This window comes from Phacochoerus africanus, chromosome 15 (assembly GCF_016906955.1).
Source record: "Phacochoerus africanus isolate WHEZ1 chromosome 15, ROS_Pafr_v1, whole genome shotgun sequence".
NCBI lineage: Eukaryota > Metazoa > Chordata > Mammalia > Artiodactyla > Suidae > Phacochoerus > Phacochoerus africanus.
In genome coordinates, this window is record NC_062558.1 from 105,178,406 (window position 1) to 105,196,975 (window position 18,570).

The 18,570-nt window shown below is 51.0% G+C and overlaps 2 protein-coding genes across 3 annotated transcripts in view; both read left to right on the top strand.

The window, feature by feature from the left end:
* The window catches only part of EXOC6 (exocyst complex component 6), a 229,115-nt gene extending 224,550 nt beyond the window's left edge, over positions 1-4,565 (top strand). For both annotated transcript variants that reach the window (XM_047759791.1, XM_047759790.1), the window contains exons 21-22: positions 2,082-2,194; positions 3,307-4,565. In XM_047759791.1, coding sequence (XP_047615747.1) covers positions 2,082-2,194; positions 3,307-3,439 — 246 coding nt within the window. In that variant the 3' untranslated portion in view covers positions 3,440-4,565. The remainder of the gene's footprint in view (positions 1-2,081; positions 2,195-3,306) is intronic.
* Positions 4,566-5,105: 540 nt separating this feature from the next.
* On the top strand, positions 5,106-18,569 carry LOC125115596 (cytochrome P450 26C1). The gene is made up of 6 exons (XM_047759794.1): positions 5,106-6,471; positions 6,993-7,217; positions 7,682-7,957; positions 9,226-9,381; positions 11,302-11,631; positions 13,555-18,569. Exons 1-6 carry the CDS (start codon positions 6,268-6,270, stop codon positions 13,930-13,932), a joined length of 1,569 nt encoding a protein of 522 aa, XP_047615750.1. The 5' UTR covers positions 5,106-6,267; the 3' UTR covers positions 13,933-18,569.
* Position 18,570: the final 1 nt, after the last annotated feature.

Consider the following 18,570-nt stretch of genomic DNA (forward strand, 5'->3'; position numbering starts at 1 on the left):
TCCCACCACATAAATTACAACCATTCTTAACATCTTCTCAGATTTTCTTTCTCTTTCTTTTCTTTTTCTCTTTTTTCTTTTTCTTTTCTTTTTTTTTTTATGGCCACACTCAAGGCATATGGAAGTTCCTGGGCCAGAGAATGAATCTGAGCCGCAGTTTTGACCTACACTGCAGCTGTGGTAACACCAGATCCTTTAAGCTGCTGCACTGAGCTGGGAATCAAACCCATGCCTACAAGGCAATCTAAACTGCTGCAGTTGGATTTTTAACTCACTATGCCACAGCGGGAACTCTCTTCCAGTCTCTTTTGATGGGTGTTTATATAATTTTAGAGGCAATATTTATCATAAACCTCTTCCCAGGTTATTTAAAATTCTGCATGAGCATCAGTTTAAATAACCACATGATATTCATCTTATAGATAGATATACCTCACTACTTAATTATTCTTTTAATATTGACATTTAGGCTGTCTTCAGTGTTTTTTTTTCTTTTTAATTTTTGATAACACAAATAACATTTTTGAGATTAATATATTCATAAATTTTGTCTATTATTTTTTCCTGAAGTTAGATTCCTAGAACTAGGATTACTGAGTCAAAGGGAATAGTCATTGTTATAAGATTCTTAAATACATATTGCAAATTCACATTCCAGAGAATTTATTTCAACTTACATTCTCACTGTAGAGTGTACAAAGAACTTTTCCTTGTGAAAGAAGAGGAAAATGTACTTATTGCTAAGCAAGAGTCAAAAATTATACAGAACTTGAAATATGTTCCCTTTTCCTTTTCAGACAGTATATTCTTTTAACATTGTCTCAGTGTAGTTTCTGTACCAGTGTTTTAACTTTTGGTATAGCCTAGAATGTTGTCTGAGAGAAAACCGTGGCATTTAATATTAGCAGTTAATATTTTCATTGTAAAATTTTCCTCTTTTTTAGAAGAAAATCTCTACTAATAGCTGTTTATTGGATGGGAAGAGAGTCAAACACACCCATTATCTTCCTAAGGAAGAGCTAGTTTCTTGTAACTTTTCCCTAGGTTTTAACCACCCCAGAAGTTTTATCCCTCTCAAAGCCAGTGGGTTGGCACACAGATCCTATGAGTAAATACAAATACTTCCTTCATTTGAAAGGAAAACCAATACACTCTTTAGTTATAAAGTGAGCTACAACAAAAAGAAAGAATAATATAAAAATTGAAGGAAGGTACTAAGTAAAGCATTAGCTTTCTGAAACAATTCAAATGGGGATAGGAAGTTGGTTTTAAATGGCTTAAAGGGGATTAGGGTTTTAAAGTTGGATAAGGAGTTTGGTGCTTTGGTTTGGGCATGGTATTGCTTTTAAAAGATTACTTCCATATTTGACAACAGTTCTAACTGGAGATTATAAAGCAAATAGTCAATTTTAAAACACTACGGAAAACAAGAGGGTTTCTTTTTTGTTGTTGTTTGTTTATACAGAATGATTGCTTAGAGTTAACAGGCTAAGTCCTGAAGGCCTCATTTCATAACACTACTGAGGATCTGTCACCAGGGAGAATCCAGCAGAGGTTGTTTAATGCACTTCATTGAGATTATCTGAGCTTTTCAGTTTAAATTACTTTGGGAAAAGTCTAGGTACCAACGGCTTCTTTGAAAGGTAAACATACTTAACCTCTAAGAAAAAAGGTTCAATTTAAGTTCTTTAAAATTCTTCTAACAGTTAGTAGCACCAACCCTTATTAATTAAATGTGTATAAACTGAATGATGTGTAGATTAAATCTCTATACATCAGTACACATATTACGATAATTATATTAACATTGTTTTCATTATTTTACAATTATTTGAAAATGCAACCAAGTATTTTATTAGAAAAGCAACCTCTGACAATTTTAGTAATTTCAAAAGTGAAAAGATATTATACACTATGTTGGTTATAAAATGTAGTTAATGCAGTTTTAAGAATGAATTTCCTTATTATGTTCCATCTGAGAAGCAGGTCACATTAAAATGGATCAAGAGCAGCATATGCTTTATATTATCTGTAGATAAATAGCCAAAAGTTGGTTTAATGTGTTTCCACATCTTCCTCAGCTCCTTGACCTGTTTATGGTTTGGGATTGGTCTACTTATCTAGCTGATTATGGTCAGCCAGCTTCCAAGTACCTTCGGGTGAATCCAAACACAGCCCTTACTCTTCTAGAGAAGTGAGTATATTCTGCAATTTTCTTTGCATACCATTTAAGCATTTTGCGATTCAGTGATAATTGAAGAACTAGGGATTTTTATCAAAAGAAAAATGTCTCCATGAGCTTACAAGTTCAGTTCTTTTCAATGACCAAAACTTAAGCCTCTGTCTTACTCGCCTTCAATGTCAGTGTAATTTTATATGAGATTGCTGTTTACGTTGATATGAACAAAACATTTTTCCTATTGTACCCTCAATACCTGGCTTAATTGGCTTTAGAAATACGTTTACTGGAGGTAAGTGAGAATTGGAACTATTTTTTAAAAATACTGTAACACAGGAAAGAAGGTATTTTGTAAAACATAGCCAGGGATTGGAATGTTTGCCACCAGTGCTGTCTAAATCCTACCATGATGGGCTTGGATTCTTTACAGGTAGAGAAGTATGAGTTTTGAAAAAATAATATTATAAAAACTGAATTAACCAGCGCTCCCTTTCCAGTTAGCAATAACACAACTGTAGGTACTACTTTTCCTTCTCATTATGTGGCAGGTTTTCTTTTCACTCTAGCCTATTTCATTTTACTTTTTAAATCATTTTTCACTTTAAATATTACTATTACAATTTTCAATTTTCCCACATTTCAAAATATCTGTGGTGTATTTGATTTGAGAGAAAACAAATACCTATTTTAAATAAATGTAAACTTGTTTTACAGTGCCATAAAACACAACTGAGGCAAAAAATTTGCTGCTTTAAATTTTCTAGTGTTACTTTTGCTTTCACCATGTCTTGCTCTGTGTGATATGCAAAGTCTAGAGGGTATATGTTTTAGCATACTTTATGAATGGTATGAGGAAATAGTATGAGAAAACTTAACATGCTTTATATTTGCATACTAATGCAAAAAGAGGACTTCATATAGAATGCAAAATAAAGCTGCTAATAATCTGTGTGGTTGCTATCTCTGTAATTCTATTAGTAGTACCTATTTTCTTTGAAGTATATTTTTCAAGCATAGGATTAAGGTGAGCTAATCCAGAGCACGCCGAGATATTTTACTTGTGACAGTGCAACTTTTAATTTCCTTTTACTAATAAACATTTCATAATAATTCACATATATTCCTAGGATGAAGGATACTAGCAAAAAGAACAATATATTTGCTCAATTCAGAAAGAATGATCGAGACAAACAGAAGTTGATAGAGACAGTCGTGAAACAGCTGAGAAGTTTGGTGAATGGTATGTCCCAGCACACATAGACTTCACATCGCTTGCACTCAGTGACACCAAATCCGTGACTCATCATTGATCTCTGACAGGCAGTGGTCATGATACAGAAAGTTGTTTGAAGAATTCAAAAATGTATTAGAGAAAAGACACTGATGAGAGCTTAAACAAGAAACAATTATAAATATCATTTGTATGGATTTTTAAATAATTGAATACTATTTTATATATGGAAAATGTGACATTAATTTTTTTCACTTTTAGGGAAAAAAGGCAAAACTGTAATATATAAATAAGGTCAAAATGTATATGAAACTGGTTGTAAATATATTAGAAAAACTTATGTCTCTACATATAAGTATTCTTTTTCTATTCAGACGTGAATGATTTTTTCTGGGTTTTTTTTTTTCCCTCAGTATCTGGTTTTGGAATGCAATTATGTCTGATATTTCATTTTCTGACCTTTTAGCTTGAATTTTTACCTCAGTGTGATTTAAGTAGACTAAGTTTTCCAATTCTGCTGATTCTGAGGAAGGAATAGACAAATCTTTAAAGGCCACTGAAATCAAACTTGATTTAACCCAATAAGAATGTGAATTATTTGTTCTACTGAGGTGGTTTAATTTAATCTGAAGATATGAAGAAAAGGTGCTTGGATTTTCTACAGAGGCAATGTTGTTTCTGTTCAGCAGGATTAATATTTCTAACTCTATTGTTTGTGGCTGACCCTATTTAGTTTGGTTTGGTTCAAGTTAGAAGGACAGAAACTAAACGGCTAACCACCTCAGGTGCAGCTTGTGCTAGGATAGAAGTGTTCCTACACACAGAAGTCACCACAGGGGTCAGGTTACCTTCTTCAAAGAGCAGCTCTGAGTACTGTATCCTTACTGTGGAAACAAACCAAACCGAATGAACTCTGGAAAACCCAAAACGAATGTACATTTACTCTATGTAAAGTACTACGGTCCAAATGGCAATGTCAGCCTGATCCTTACTTTCTCTTCATTGTATTTATGCTGAATGGTCCTTTTGCATTTTCAGGACTTATGCCTGTAAGAAACTTATGTTTGACTCTGTAAAAATAAGTGTAAAGAATTACATGTATGTTTTTTGATTTTGTGATGAAATATTAAAAAGGTCGAGCAAGTTGAAAATTCATTACTATTGTATCTATTTAGAGCCACTTAAAACAACTGCTTCCTTCAGAAAGGCTATTATTCTCTGGTAATTGGAAAGAGTGTCATCAAAGCAAAGAAAACAATCATATATTCCCTTGGCCAGCTCTTATTCAAAAGTATTTAACATTTTAAAAAACGTTACATAGAAAACATGGTAACAATACAATCTGGAAGTTACAAGAGAAGCAGAATGGGTGAACAGCTAGTTCACCTCAAAGCTAGCTCTCTCTGAGGACTGGAATGTGGTGTCCCTTGGGTGCCTTACCCAGCCCTCCAGGGCACTCAGAACGTCTCCAGCTTGGGCTGAGGCATCTTCCATTCCGAGAGAGAGAGAGAAAAGCTGTCTTTGCACTGCCTGTGGCAGACCACTGTGGGTCCTCAGCAGTGATGGATTTGAGGAGTTCACTTTACTCTTTTCAGTAAAACAAGCACCCTGCACTCTCCCCCACCCCCAACTTCGAGTTGCACGCTGTGGCGACTATAACCCTGAGACCTGGGACATTTGGAGCCGCACCAAAAGCCCGAAAGTCACTGTGTAGACCGATGGTGTAGGAAGGGTAAGAAGGGGGAGGGGACGGTGAATTAGTCCTTGAGACCTGAAAGGGACCTGGAGGTTCCGCTCCTCGTGGGTTTAGGGTCTCTGAAGCTTTGGGCAGCAAAGACACCACCACCATCTTTCAAAGAATTCTGGAAGTGTTGGATCAGAGACCTCGGAGGTTGGAGGATGTCGGAGAATCTCGATCCCGGCCATCCTTCGTAGGCTCTTGCGATGCCAAGGCAGGCATCGAAGACCGCAATTTCCCTAAAACAGAAGCAGAGCAAAGGGAAGAGCCCCCAGCCCTTTGGCTTTGGAGTGCCGGGAGGGGAAGGGGCACCTGGAAGTTGGAAGGTGGGAAACCCAGAGAGAGCTCGTGTAAGCTAGGTGCGCTCTGTACGTCCACCCGCCGAGCTCCTGCTAGGAGCCAGGAGATTCTTGGCGCGAAACCGCTGGCCCCGCCCGGGGATCTGCGCGGGGCGCAGCCCTCGGCTTAGTCGTAGCGCCGCAGCAGCTGCCACTCCCCACTCCTACCCTTCGGAGAGCGCGCCGCTGCCCACCGCCTCCAATCATTACTCTGCGTGGAGCGCTTTAAATATGCAGAAGCGCGTCACGTCGTGTGAATCAGGATCCATCCGTAGGGAGGGAGCCAAAATCCATATAAATGTGGCCTGGGCGGGCTGAGAAGGGTTAAAAGGCTGGAGGAGAGAGAGGTGGGCGAGGGTCTACAGCCCGGGTGAGCGCAGCTCTCGTTGGCAATACTGGTGAGTTGCTCCTCTCTTTGCCCTCCTTCCCTGCTTCTATCTAGGGTGCTGACTGTGAGGAGGAGGTGGGAGGTACCCGGCGCGAGTGATCCCGAGGCAGCTGGCACCCCCGCGAGGAGGTGACATTTTGGCCCAGGAGCCGTCGGACTCCGGGAAAAGTCCTGAGCTCTTGTCTCGATTGAAGGCGCGTTTCCTAAGGGCGCGTGGTCACTGCCGCCCTCCACTGCCGGTCTGCTTTTAGAGCGAAGTCCCTGTCCGAGGTGGTAAATCTGTTTGGGTCCCCAAGCCCCAGGCCCTTTCCTCAGGGAACAGGTGAGCACTGGGAGCTGTCGGCGCCCCAGCTCCTGCGCTCTCAGAGGGGCCTGGGCCCTCGCAGGCTCGCCATGTTCCCCTGGGGGCTGAGCTCCCTGTCGGTGCTCGGGGCGGCGGGCACCGCTCTCTTGTGCGCTGGACTGCTGCTCAGCCTGGCCCAACATCTCTGGACCCTCCGTTGGACGCTGAGCCGGGACCGATCCTCTGCCCTGCCCCTGCCTAAAGGCTCCATGGGTTGGCCCTTCTTCGGGGAAACGCTGCACTGGTTAGTTCAGGTGAGCGGTCCGTCGTTCCCACACCCCAGTATGGCCCCTTCTTCTCTAGTTCCCACTGGCTCTCAGGGTTCCCAGGGTTCGTAGCCAGTTTCTTCCCAACGCCCAGGGGTCCAGAGAGCATATAGAGCCCTCTCCTTTGGCCAGATGCTCCCTCGATCGAACGGTTTGTTACTGATGTTCTCCTCAGCACACTTCTAAGTCCTGACACAACGCGGGGATAATAGATTCTAGGGCCCTGTGTCCCGCCACTATAGAATCAGGAGTCGGGGGCGCGTCTCAGCCGTGAGCCCTTTGGCGCTCAAGTCCCCGTTCTGAGCTTCTGTTTCATATTCTCATCAATGGGAACAGGAGCATGTACATTCCCGCAGGGTAATCTGGAGGCCCATTTGAGACTCTTTTGTAGAGAGTAAGGCAACAGCTTGGAGCAGGGAGTTGTTTTCAAGGGGCAGTCGGGAGGGCTGGGGTAGATCCCCAAACGGGGCCCAGCGGCTCCGGCACTCTTCGCTCGGCTTGGCTTGCAGGGCTCGCGCTTCCATAGTTCCCGGAGGGAGCGCTACGGAACCGTGTTCAAGACGCACCTGCTGGGCAGGCCCGTGATCCGCGTGAGCGGCGCAGAGAACGTCCGCACAATCCTGCTGGGGGAGCACCGCCTTGTGCGCAGCCAGTGGCCGCAGAGCGCGCATATCCTATTGGGCTCACACACTCTGCTCGGCGCGGTCGGTGAGCCGCACAGGCAGCGGCGCAAGGTGAGCCCAAAACAGAAGGGGTGGTCGGGAGGTCAGTCCTGCTGTAGTTCCTGTGGGCCAGGCCGGGGCTAGGTACTGGGGTCAAGGTGAACCTAGCCAGGACCCCTAACAAGTGGGTGACATTGGGCCAGTCTCTTCCCCTCTCCACCTTTGGTTTTTTAAGGCCAGAACCTGGACTTAAAGGTCTTTTCATCTTCGATCTTCTGCGATTCTGATACCAGAAGCGCTGGAAACTCAAACATGGAGAGGGTTAGGGACGACTTCCTGGAGGAGGTGGCCGCATAGCCTGGATAGATGGAAGGGACTGTGTAGAGAAGAAGAGGGAATGGAGAGAGCAAAAGCCAACACCTTTGGGTTTGGGTCGCTTAGAAGAGGGGGCTGAAGTTGGCCTTTTGGTTCCTCTGGAGTCGCAGAGCAGGAGAGGCCGGACGGTTGCAAAGGCTGACCCCACGCGCTCCCCACAGATCCTGGCTCGAGTGTTTAGCCGCGCGGCCTTGGAGCGCTACGTGCCTCGTCTGCAGGGGGCGCTGCGGCGTGAGGTGCGCTCCTGGTGTGTTGCCCGAGGGCCGGTTGCTGTCTACGAGGCCGCCAAAGCGCTCACTTTTCGCATGGCCGCGCGTATCCTACTGGGCCTACGGCTAGACGAGGAGCAGTGCTCGGAGCTGGCCCGGACTTTCGAGCGGTTCGTGGAGAACCTCTTCTCGCTGCCCCTAGATGTGCCCTTCAGCGGCCTGCGCAAGGTACTGCCGGCCCCGCCCCAGGCCTTCCCTTTGGAGCTCCCTTGACGCACCCCAGGTGTCAACTCTGCTGGGAGACAGAGGCTCGTCTCTGCTGGGAGGTGGCGTGGTGTGGCGGTGGGCGCCCGTGCTTGCCTCTATTCTGACTCGCTGGGTGACCCAGGGCGGGTCACACGCATTCTCTGGGTCACGCTTGATGGAGCGAGGTCCAGCTTCAGCAGCCCCCAGCTTCCCGCCGTTGGGTCTCGGTGGCCAGAGCCCAGCCAGTCATCCCAGCCCCTCCCCAGAGCGGCGCCTCCCTGCCCGGCCTCCAGCGCCTCTCCAAGGCTGCAGTATAGATGGGAGCACAAGGGCCTCAGACACGCCCCCGGCCCAGCTCGGCGCCAGCCCGGGTTGGAGAAGGATGGGTGCCGGTTCCCCGCCCGCGGCCCCAGGCCCGCTAGATTCCGGATCAGAGAACCAGGGCCTCTTCAAACTTCAGAGCGACGGGCCGGCCCAGAGAGCAAGCGAGCTGGGGCTTCTGTCTGCACTGACGCCCTGGTTATGTATAAAAGAACACACTATGGGCAGATGCCTTGGTTACATTTTCTGATTTAATCCTCTCAGCCTGCAACATATTGTTATTCTCATTTTATTGATGAGAAAACTGGTGCTCAGAGAGGTTAAGTGACTTACCCAAGATTGCACAGCTAGTAGGGGCAGAGGCAGGGTTTGAACCAGATCTCCCCTGACTACGGAGCCTTGGTTCTCAAAATGCTTCCCCAGATGGACACTTTCACTGTGCTTGCTTCCTGAACTCTGGAGGGCCACCCCAGCCCTTTTGCCTTCCCTGTTAGAGAGGCTAATGTTTAGAACTTCCAATACTGTCCTTTAAGCTAGAGCTTTCAAGGTGTCCTCTCCTCTCTGCACTGGCACCCTGCCCTTGCCCATGCCTAGTGCAGGCAAAGAGCAATGGGTTCTGTGCCTGACATGGACATTTGCTGTGAGCTGTGTGGCTCTGGGCAATTGCTTGACCCCTCTGAGCCTCAGCATCCTCACAGTAGGAGGACAATAACTGTTTGCCTTGCCCCCAAAGGGGCTCGTGATCATCAAGAGAGAATGCTGTGTGGGGGGTAATGGATGAATTTCTGAGCATTTATTGAGCCCCTCCGATGTGCCAGCTAAGCTGGAAAAGTGTCTCAGCAGAGCCAGAGCAGCCCTAGGAAGACTTCGTGGGTAGGTGCTCAGGGCTGGCCTTCCTGCCCCATGTCGCTTCTCTCCCTGCACATCAGGGCATCCGGGCACGGGACCAGCTGCATCGGCACCTGGAGGAGGCCATTGCAGAGAAACTTCATGAAGACAAGGCTGCAGAGCCAGGTGATGCTCTGGCCGGCATCATCCACAGCACCAGGGAGCTGGGCCAGGAGCTCTCAGTGCAGGAGCTGAAGGTAGGTGGTATGAGAGGAGATTTCTCTTCTCCCTTGCATTTCTAGCAGGTCTCTACACACATGCTGCATCCCTGGAGCAATGAAGCAACATACTATTTGGCCCCACTTTGAGCCACAGGCACTCTTCAGGGTGAGGGGAAGGAAGAGACCTGGGATCCAGTCAGGGCTCTGCTGCACCCACTACCTCTATGGCCTTGGGCCAGTCACCATTGCTCTCAGTAGGAGCTTGAAGGCCTGAATCCTAGGCCCTCCCTTACAGGTTCTGGCAGCAAACAGCTCCCCTCACTTTGTCACTCTATGCTTTTGCTTTTGCTGTCCCCCTGCCTAAGAAGCTCTCTTCACTCCTTTTCTCTACAACCTCTAAGGGCTTAGTGTGAAACTCCACAGTCTTCTTGAGTGGAGACTCCCCTCCTCCTCCCCACATCTACCTTTTCCTTCCATGAGCCACCTTGGTACCTGGCACCCTGCTACCTGTCTTCTGCCACTTGCAGAATCTACTGGAGAATAGAATCCCTCTGCATGTATGGATAGAGCATTTGCAATGGAGGTAAGGAGGGAAGCTTTGGAACGGCCCCTCAACCCACCAGCCCCAGAACCCAAAAGGAGTGGAGTGAGTGGCTGGGGGACTTGGAAGTTAGAAATGGGAACACCTCAACCTTCCACTAGTAATTCCCATCCTTTGAGCCTCAGTTTCCCACTTGCCACTAGCCAACCACTGAAGGGCGCGCCTCAACTTTAGTTTCTTCTTTGAGAAAGAGACTGATAACCTCTTTCCTGACTCCTGGGTGGTTGTGAAGTCTGGAAGAGTCGAAGAGGTTAGAAGTCGATGAGCTAGGGGGTCATGAGGCCTGGAGGAGCTGGTGGAGGGGAACAGTTCTGCGCTGAGAAGGGGAGAAGTATGGAAAGGAGTGGATGGACCCTCTGCCTTGGCAGGACTGGGGAAGGGGTGACAACACCCTCCAGGTTCTCAGGAAGGGACCCACTGCCCGGAAATCTTCAGTTCTGGCTGATCAGGGAGGACCTTGGAGCCCAGCTCCCCGTCTTGTCCAGGGCTGGCAATTAACCTTGGTCGGGTCATTGCTTTTACAAATATTGTCTACTACCTATTCAGTGCCAGGATCCATGCTGGGACTGGGAATACAGAGGCGAGCAAAACACAGCCCCTGCCCTGCAGGTGCCGGAGGAGAGGAATACACATTCATCCTATGATCACATCAATCAGTGTGTAAAACACTCGGGGTGCTGCCAGGAAGGAAGACACCACACCAGGAGCTGGGAGGGCAGAGGCAAGGGCTTCGCCATCCAGGCCCCTCTGTCCTTCCAACTGTGCAGACCAGGAAGAGGTTTAGTCACTCTGGGACCACCACTAAGCGGGAGGAGGAAACCACGGTGCTTGCTTTGCTATGAGGCTGGCACTGCTGCTGCAGGTGCTACCGCAGTCACTGTCAGGATGCCTAGCTAGGGCTGTTGGCAGTACTGCATGGTTAAGAGCACTGGGCTCCCAGCCCAACTACTGCGACCGCTGACCTTAGGGACCCCAAGCATCTTTCAGAGCCTCAGTTTCCAATCCTGTAAAACTGGCAGTAATTGTGCCCCATGGGATGCGGGTAAGAACTGAATGAGTTAATACATCTAAAGCGCTAAGATATTACACAGAAAAAGTTCCTGGCATTATCTTTGGGAACCTCCCAGGAGAAGTGAACAGATTCTACTGCTGCTCATTTCTATCTGTGGCTTCCCCAAGAGGCGGACTGGGGCCTCAACTGACTCCAAGACCTGCACAGGTAGCCGCCACGGGAGCACCTGGCGCTCTGGCCCGTGGGCAACGGAAAATGTGGGGCCCGTCCGCGCCTCGGCCAGGGGATCAGGAGGCCAGGGCCCGGCCAATGGAAACTCAGCGCCGCCTGGGCTCTCTTGCAGGAGTCAGCTGTGGAGCTCCTCTTCGCCGCTTTCTTCACCACGGCCAGTGCCAGCACGTCCCTCGTCCTGCTACTTCTGCAGCACCCGGCAGCCATTGTCAAGATCCGGCAGGAGCTGGAGGCGCAGGGACTGGGGCGCGCGTGCGGCTGCGCGCCGGGGGCCTCGGGGGGCGGCGCGGGGCCCCGGCCCGACTGCGGCTGCGAGTCGGACCTCAGCTTGGCAGCGCTGGGCCGCCTGCGCTATGTCGGCTGCGTGGTCAAGGAGGTGCTGCGCCTCCTGCCGCCCGTGTCCGGGGGCTACCGCACAGCCCTGCGCACCTTCGAGCTCGACGTAAGTGCGCCGCGCCTCGGACGCCCGCCCCGCCCCTGTCGCCTGCTGCCGGGAGGTGGGAGGGGTTAGGGCCACGCGCTCTCCTCTTCCCCTCACCCGGCCTCCTCTTTCCCACCTGGAAAGTGCGCTGACTCCTTTTACATTTTCCCGGAACCACGATTGTGGGCACAAAGCAAGGTTGGCAACCCTTACACCTCAGCTTTCGGCCGCGGTCCATTTGAGCCGAGTTTTAGAATAAAAACAACCTTCGCTCTGCCCAGCACCTCCACCCCCACCCCGCCCCCCGCCTCAGCCAGCGAGGCTGCATAGGACACACAGAGAGCCCCCCACTATGTCCCTTACGCCTTATCTCTGGCTCCCTCACAAGTTGAAGGCATCAACCCAGTCACCTGTTCAAGGCCGGCTGAGGCCGGCTTCCAGGGAAGTGAGGTAAAATATGGGGTAGAATCTCTTACTGCTCTTATCAGGCTGGCTTGAGCTGGGCAAGCAGGTTAAGGTCTGGGCCTGGCTCCATCTCAGTTTGCCTTGACCCTTCTCACGCTTGACCTCAGTTTACTCTGGAAAGAAGCTGCCTTGGTCCCTTCCAGCTTTGACACTCCATGTGGGGCTGGGCTATGCTTCCCAGTGGCAGCTCTACCGCTGCCAAACTGAGGGTGTTTGCTCGAAGGGCCGTCACTGCAATCCCTTCCCCCAGTGCAGTCCCTGGGTGGCTGCAAGCAGAGTGGGAACCTCTTTCCCTGACCCTTACCTTAAACAGCAGATGTTCCTACCACATTGCATACCAGGGTTTGAGGCCACCAAAGGGACTGGGATTCTGCCCTTGAGGTGCTGTCATGCAGAGAAAGGGGGCCAAGTCAGCAATTTCATCCCACACTGGTGTGAAGAAGAGAGTGATCTCTAGCTGAATAATAACACAACATTTGGGAACTGGCATTTGAACTGGGGCAATGAAGGGTTAGGGTGGGGACAGCATGCCACCAGAGGGGACAGCCCAGACAAAGGTAGGCTGAATGCTGATGTCTTGGATGCTGAATCTTGGAATTCAGATGTCACTATGCAGGTGCTGGGGTGCAAGGCCTTAGGGAAACCAAGGGAGGAGAGCACTGGGCTACCAGGGTGAAAAGAGGTGGGGGTCTTATTCATCCTGCAGTTTCCAGAGTGGAAAACTGGGACCTAGAGAGGAGAGGGAGAGCACCTTAGTGATTCCAAGATCTTCTACTAGCCTACTGAGAGCCTTTGAGTAGACATCCTGGAGCCTATTCAGGCCAGGAAAGCAGGATAGTCGGGGTTGGAAGATATGACGAAAATGGAATAGTTGAAAAATTGGACCTGGGCGAAGGGAACATGAATACTGCCTTCCAAAATTTGAAGGGCTCCTCGGTTTAGTTGTCATGTGCACATCCTTAGAAAGTGGCTACCCAACCTGGACATGATTGCGCAGCTAATGGGTGGTGAGGACACAGAAGCAGTTTTCAATTTAGTGCAAAGAGGAGCTGTGTCATTGAGATGACCATAGAGGAGCTGTCATTTGCATTGGTCTGGCCCAGGCAGCTAGCAGGTGCAAGACTAGATCAGGACTAGGTCTCCTGATGTAATGTAAGAAGAAGGGAAAAAAAAATACTGAAACATAATGGAGCACATCTACTGACCACTAATATATATGCCAGAGCTGTGGTTCGATTTTTCACAACAAAAGTGGACATTTTTGTTCTCACTTTATCAATTAAGAAACTGAGGCTCAGAAAGATTGATCAGATAGCCCAACGTCACACAGCTCACCAGGGATGGGGCTGAGATGGGGATGCAGAGCTATCTCCTAGGGTTTTCAGAAGCCTGTTTTTTATATACCCGGGGCGGAGGATCGGCTCGGACCGGGTTTCCGGATGCTTTGTGGTCAGGCGGGTTTTCCTCACCTCCCTGCAGGGCTACCAGATCCCCAAGGGCTGGAACGTGATGTATAGCATCCGAGACACGCACGAGACAGCTGCGGTGTACCGCAGCCCCCCTGAGGGCTTTGACCCCGAGCGCTTCCACACTGCGGGCGAGGACGCGCGGGGCTCCGCTGGCCGCTTCCATTATATCCCGTTCGGCGGTGGTGCGCGCAGCTGTCTCGGCCAGGAGCTGGCGCAGACGGTGCTCCAGCTGCTCGCCGTGGAGCTGGTGCGCACGGCGCGCTGGGAACTGGCCACGCCTTCCTTCCCCGCCATGCAGACCGTGCCCATAGTGCACCCAGTGGACGGGCTGCGGCTCTTTTTCTACCCGCTTGCGCCTTCGGCAGCGCAGGATGGACGACGCCTCTGACCCGCTGCGTCCTGGGGCCTGACTTCGCCAAAGGCAGCGGCGCGCGTATGACGGCGCCGTCCACCTGCAGTTTCCCAGTGCCGGGTCGGGCGCTCTCTCGTTCAACAAACGGTCCCGAATGCTGACTGTGAGAAAGACGCTTGAGTCACTGCCACCTCACTAGAGAAGCGCCCTGGCCGGTGGCAAGGTGCCTTCTTCCCTGCGCACCCAGAGGAAGGAAGGAAGGTCGTGGGCCAAGTTTCTTAAGCCCTTCCCAGAAAGCAGAGATGGAGGGAACAGAGCTCCACTAAGAGCCAAGCCCAGGAGGAGACATGGATCGCTGTGCCACGAGGAGGATTGCCAGGGGAGGACTGGACCCTCGAACGAGGGGGGACCTGCAACCCTGGAGAGGAAGCAGGGACTCCAGGAGCGCATCCCTGGCCTGGCAGTGGGCCATAGGAAGACACACTGAGAAGGTGCCCAACGGAAGGCCCTCAGGCAGCTGGCCTCTGCTTGGTGAGCATTGGCCTCTGCCGGTCTCAGCGGAAACCCAGAACTGTGGGCGCTTCCAAGGCTCTAAACAGGCTCAACACCTCCGGCTTCTGCTGGAGATATCTTAAAAGAAAAATTCCTAGTTCAAGAACGTGTTTAATCTTTCCATTTATACATGGGAGAATAGGACTCCAAAGCTGGATTCTTTTCATGAACAGTTGAGACATAATCAGAGAGGTCTGGGGTATTTGTACCCAAAACAGGAAGGCCAAGAAGTAAAGTTTCCTGGAGTGATTGAATGAGGAGGGTACAGCTTAGCTGGGCAGCTGCTCCCTGGTGGGAAAGTGGGATGGAGGGTGGAGGAGACCCAAGAAAGACCCTGCAGAAAGACCTTCCCTGTGTATACCCAGAAAAGGGCTAGAAACTGGGGCAGCCTGGGGCCAGGCTGCTGGAACTTCTCTCTTGAGCATAGCCCGAGAGAGCTGGGCTGCAAATTATCTCCAAGACGGTTGGCTGCAGGAACGTTCTGGTTTACTGCCTCAGCTTCCTCTACTGCAGAGCAGAAACAGGCGAAAGACTGGCTGAAGTGCCAGCAATGGGCTCCTGGATTGCTCAGCCAGGGCTCTCCTCCATCCTATCCCTTACCCCCTGCTCCAGCCCCAGGGTCTGTGGCTACCACGCAGGTCTCGGCCCTGTTAACCTTTCAAAGTGATCCCTAGGTTGGCTTAAGGACTTTCTGGATCTTTCCAACACAGAGGTTCCCAGCAGCATTTAAATCTAAGCCAAGAAGCCTCCAGTGTTGTTATTCCTAACAGTCCACTGTAACTTGCCACCCACCTTCAGACAGGCCGGGGCAGCTGAACATGATGGGGAAGTTGCCGCCAAGGCCTGAGTTGACCCCTTAGTGAACCAGAAGGAAGCTGGTGCCCTCCTGACCTTATGCTTAAGGTGGATCCTGGGGCCAGAAGGAAAAGGGGAAGCAGCAAGAGCAGGCGGTAGCTCAAGAGCGCAGCGGGCCCTTCCGAGCTCGGCTGACACTGCTGTAACCCCCATCCAGGGCAATTCATCACCCACTGTTGACCACCAGCCCCGGTGCCAGGCCTTGGGATCTTCAGGCGCCAGAGCCATGGAGCCAGCAAAAGTGGCTGATCTGGGGCCTGCCCTCAGGGCGCTCCTGAGGCTGCAGAGACAACATCTCCGCCTGAGAAAGCGGTGGTGGAAGGACCAGGCCTTGGGGTTGATTCTAATTGGGGGAGAGATAGATGGGGAGGAGACTCTCAGAAATCCAAACTTAGCTGGTTCCAAGAGATCTGGTTTACCTGCTGCGAAGTCTTTATGAACCATAAACCCCTGGAGGGGCAGCTTCCATTTTACGCTTATTTCTCATTGATACATCATTCTCAGCAATTTCAAGGAAAATCTGATCTCTATCTTTAGCAGCTTTTGATTCCCTGCGGAAGGAGCAAACGTGGTTCTTGCCCTCCCGGACAAGAGGAGGAACTCACAAAAGAGGTAGACTGTAAATAAACCAGCAAACTAGAGCAGGAATAGGTCTGATGGTGATGGTACTGTCCAGAAAATAAAACAGGCCTGTAGTGCAGAGTGCCTGGTGGCCCAGCTGGGCAGGCTAGGGTCTGGGAAAACTTCCCTGAGGTGATGTTCGACCTAAAGAACCAGCTCTGAGGAGGCCAGCGAGAGAGGCACCTCAAGCAGAGGGAACAGTGGGTATAGAACCCTGAGGCGGGCTATAGGGTGCTCAAGACCAGGGAAGAAGGAGTTGAAAGGAGAAAAGTGGAGGAGGGGTGCCAACCTCCTCCAGTCAGGTCCTCATCCCCTCCCCCAGCAAAAAAAACTACTCCCCATCCCCCAGCCAGTGGCCACAGGCTGTTCTGTAAACATCTTGGAAACATTTTGTTTGCCAGTGGACCAGTCCCGCTCCCCACCCACCACACCACCCTCTCAAGAAAGCTTGGCAAGATTTCTAAATCAAAGTTCTTATCATCCCGCTAGTAATTTATTGTTCCCTTCCACTCTTCAAGATGGTCTTTAATGATCCTCACTATCCCATTTGATCCTTTCCTGCCGGTCGTCCTCACGGGTCTCGATGGGCAGATAGATTGAAACATTTCCCCGCCTGTGGCAATTTCCAGCGCCCAGGCCCCGCTCATCTTGTGACCCGGCGCGCGCTGAACTTGGCGAGAGGGCCCTGCAGAGTTCACTCGGATGTCACGGTCCGGCCTGCAGGGGTCACAGGCGGGTCAGGCCGGAGGATTGGGACTGGGCCCCAGGTCACGCCCCCGCTCACCAGCTTTGCTCACGGGCCGAGGCAGTGTCCTGAAAGGGGTGGGCCGGGAGTTCTGAGAATTACCTCCAGTGCGTCTCGGCCCCGGTGCCTGCCTGTACACCGCCCGAAGTCGTCTTTCACTGTTTACATTCGTCAAATCATCTGAAACACCAAGGGGGGTTGTGGGGAAACGCCGGTTCTGCGAAATATGCCCTGGGGCGACCTGGGCTTGGAGCGTTGCGGGGACTGTGCGGTCCCTGCTACTCCGCAGACAATTCCCAACCCGCGGGGTTTAGGGAGCGCCGAGTATTTCACAGCTCTCAGGATCAAAGCGTTTTCCATCAACAAGGGACGTGTCCAAGGCGTGTGGCGTGCTCCCGTAAGAGCCGATATTCAGTTTTGAACAAACATACATTATTGTTTCGTTTTCGGTGCCGCTAGTCCGTTCCGTGCTGAACCGAGTGAACTTGTGCCTCTGACTGGTCCGAGGCGGCTCGGACCCAGTCGCACTGGCTTGGCCAGGTGGGAAGAGGGGAGCGCTCACGCGCTTCCCAAAGTGTCCGAGCTCCAGGCATTGGCTTCGGGAGCAGCCGATTGTATAGTTGGGCAAATGCCAGAAGACCCCCTTCTGAGTACAGATTCCCTCAACACTCCCATCAGCAGCCAGCAGAAGCCTGGGTTTACGACCCAGCACCCCCTTTTACCTGAGTGGCTTTCTGCTGGGTGGGAGCTGGGAGAGCGGAGGATGGCTCCTGTGCCCAGAGTCCAGGTCACCCTGGTAACGTAGCTGAGCGTGCCTGGAGCTGGGAAGAGTATTTGCAACCAGAAGCCCCTTTTGGAAACTTACAGCTACTTCGAGGAGTGGATAGGTCAGGAAAGATCACCTCTATACCAAGGAGGAGGAAACAGGCTCGAGGATGTGCGGGACTTGTCCAAGGTCATTCAAGGAGAGATGGAGCCGGGATTCAGAGCCCAAATTCCGTGCTTTCCATATTCTGTCTCTCCCTTCTTATCCTACTAGGATTAAAGACCCTCTTCCCCTCTGCCGAGCTGGGGCTGCAAAGCCCCAGAACCTTGGGAAACGACCAGTTGTGGCTAGATCGCAGAGCGCCTATTGCCGCGGACCCGCGGGCGGATTGCTCCTGTGGTCCCCGGTGGGGGAGTCAGAGTTAGGGCGCAGACTTGTGCACGCTTCACCTGGAGTCCCGAGGATCTGGAGGCTCTCTCATATCCTTAAGTAGGACCTTCCAAGACTTCAGGAGTGCGGACCTCCTTGAAGGGATTGGGGAACTGGGACTCTTTGGTCGTCCGATCATGACTCCCCACGACTCTCGCCTGAGTCCTGGCCCTAGGCTCTTTTGCGAGATCTTTAGAAGGGTGGGGAAGCCTGCATTTTGCTCTGCGTTCTGGACCTCACCTGTGGGACAAGGCAGCTGGATGATCACTGAACTCACTTCCTTTTGCTTCCCTAGCAGGTGGAAGGGGTCCCACACGGAGCCCATAAATTGGAAAGCCGGTGCAGGCAGCGCTGGGCTGGGACCGCCTGTCGGACCCCGCGGGAGGGATTCCAAAGAGATCGCCCGGAACCCCAGGGCTTGGAGTTCCCGCTCCCTGGAGCTCGGGTCCGGCCCTGCCGCGGTCTTGGAGCCCTGCACACCTTGTAAGGAGGAAATAGGCTGCTCCTAGCCCTGCACCCCAGGAGGCGCGCTCCGAGGAAAGCCTCCACCGCGCCGCCTCTGCCTCGGCGCGGAACAAACGGTTAAAGATTTTGGGCAGCGCCTCACGGGGGGAGGAGCCAGGGGCCCAATCCGCAATTAAAGATGAACTTTGGGTGAACTAATTTGTCTAAGGTAACGTGGGCAGCAACCTGGGCCGCCTATAAA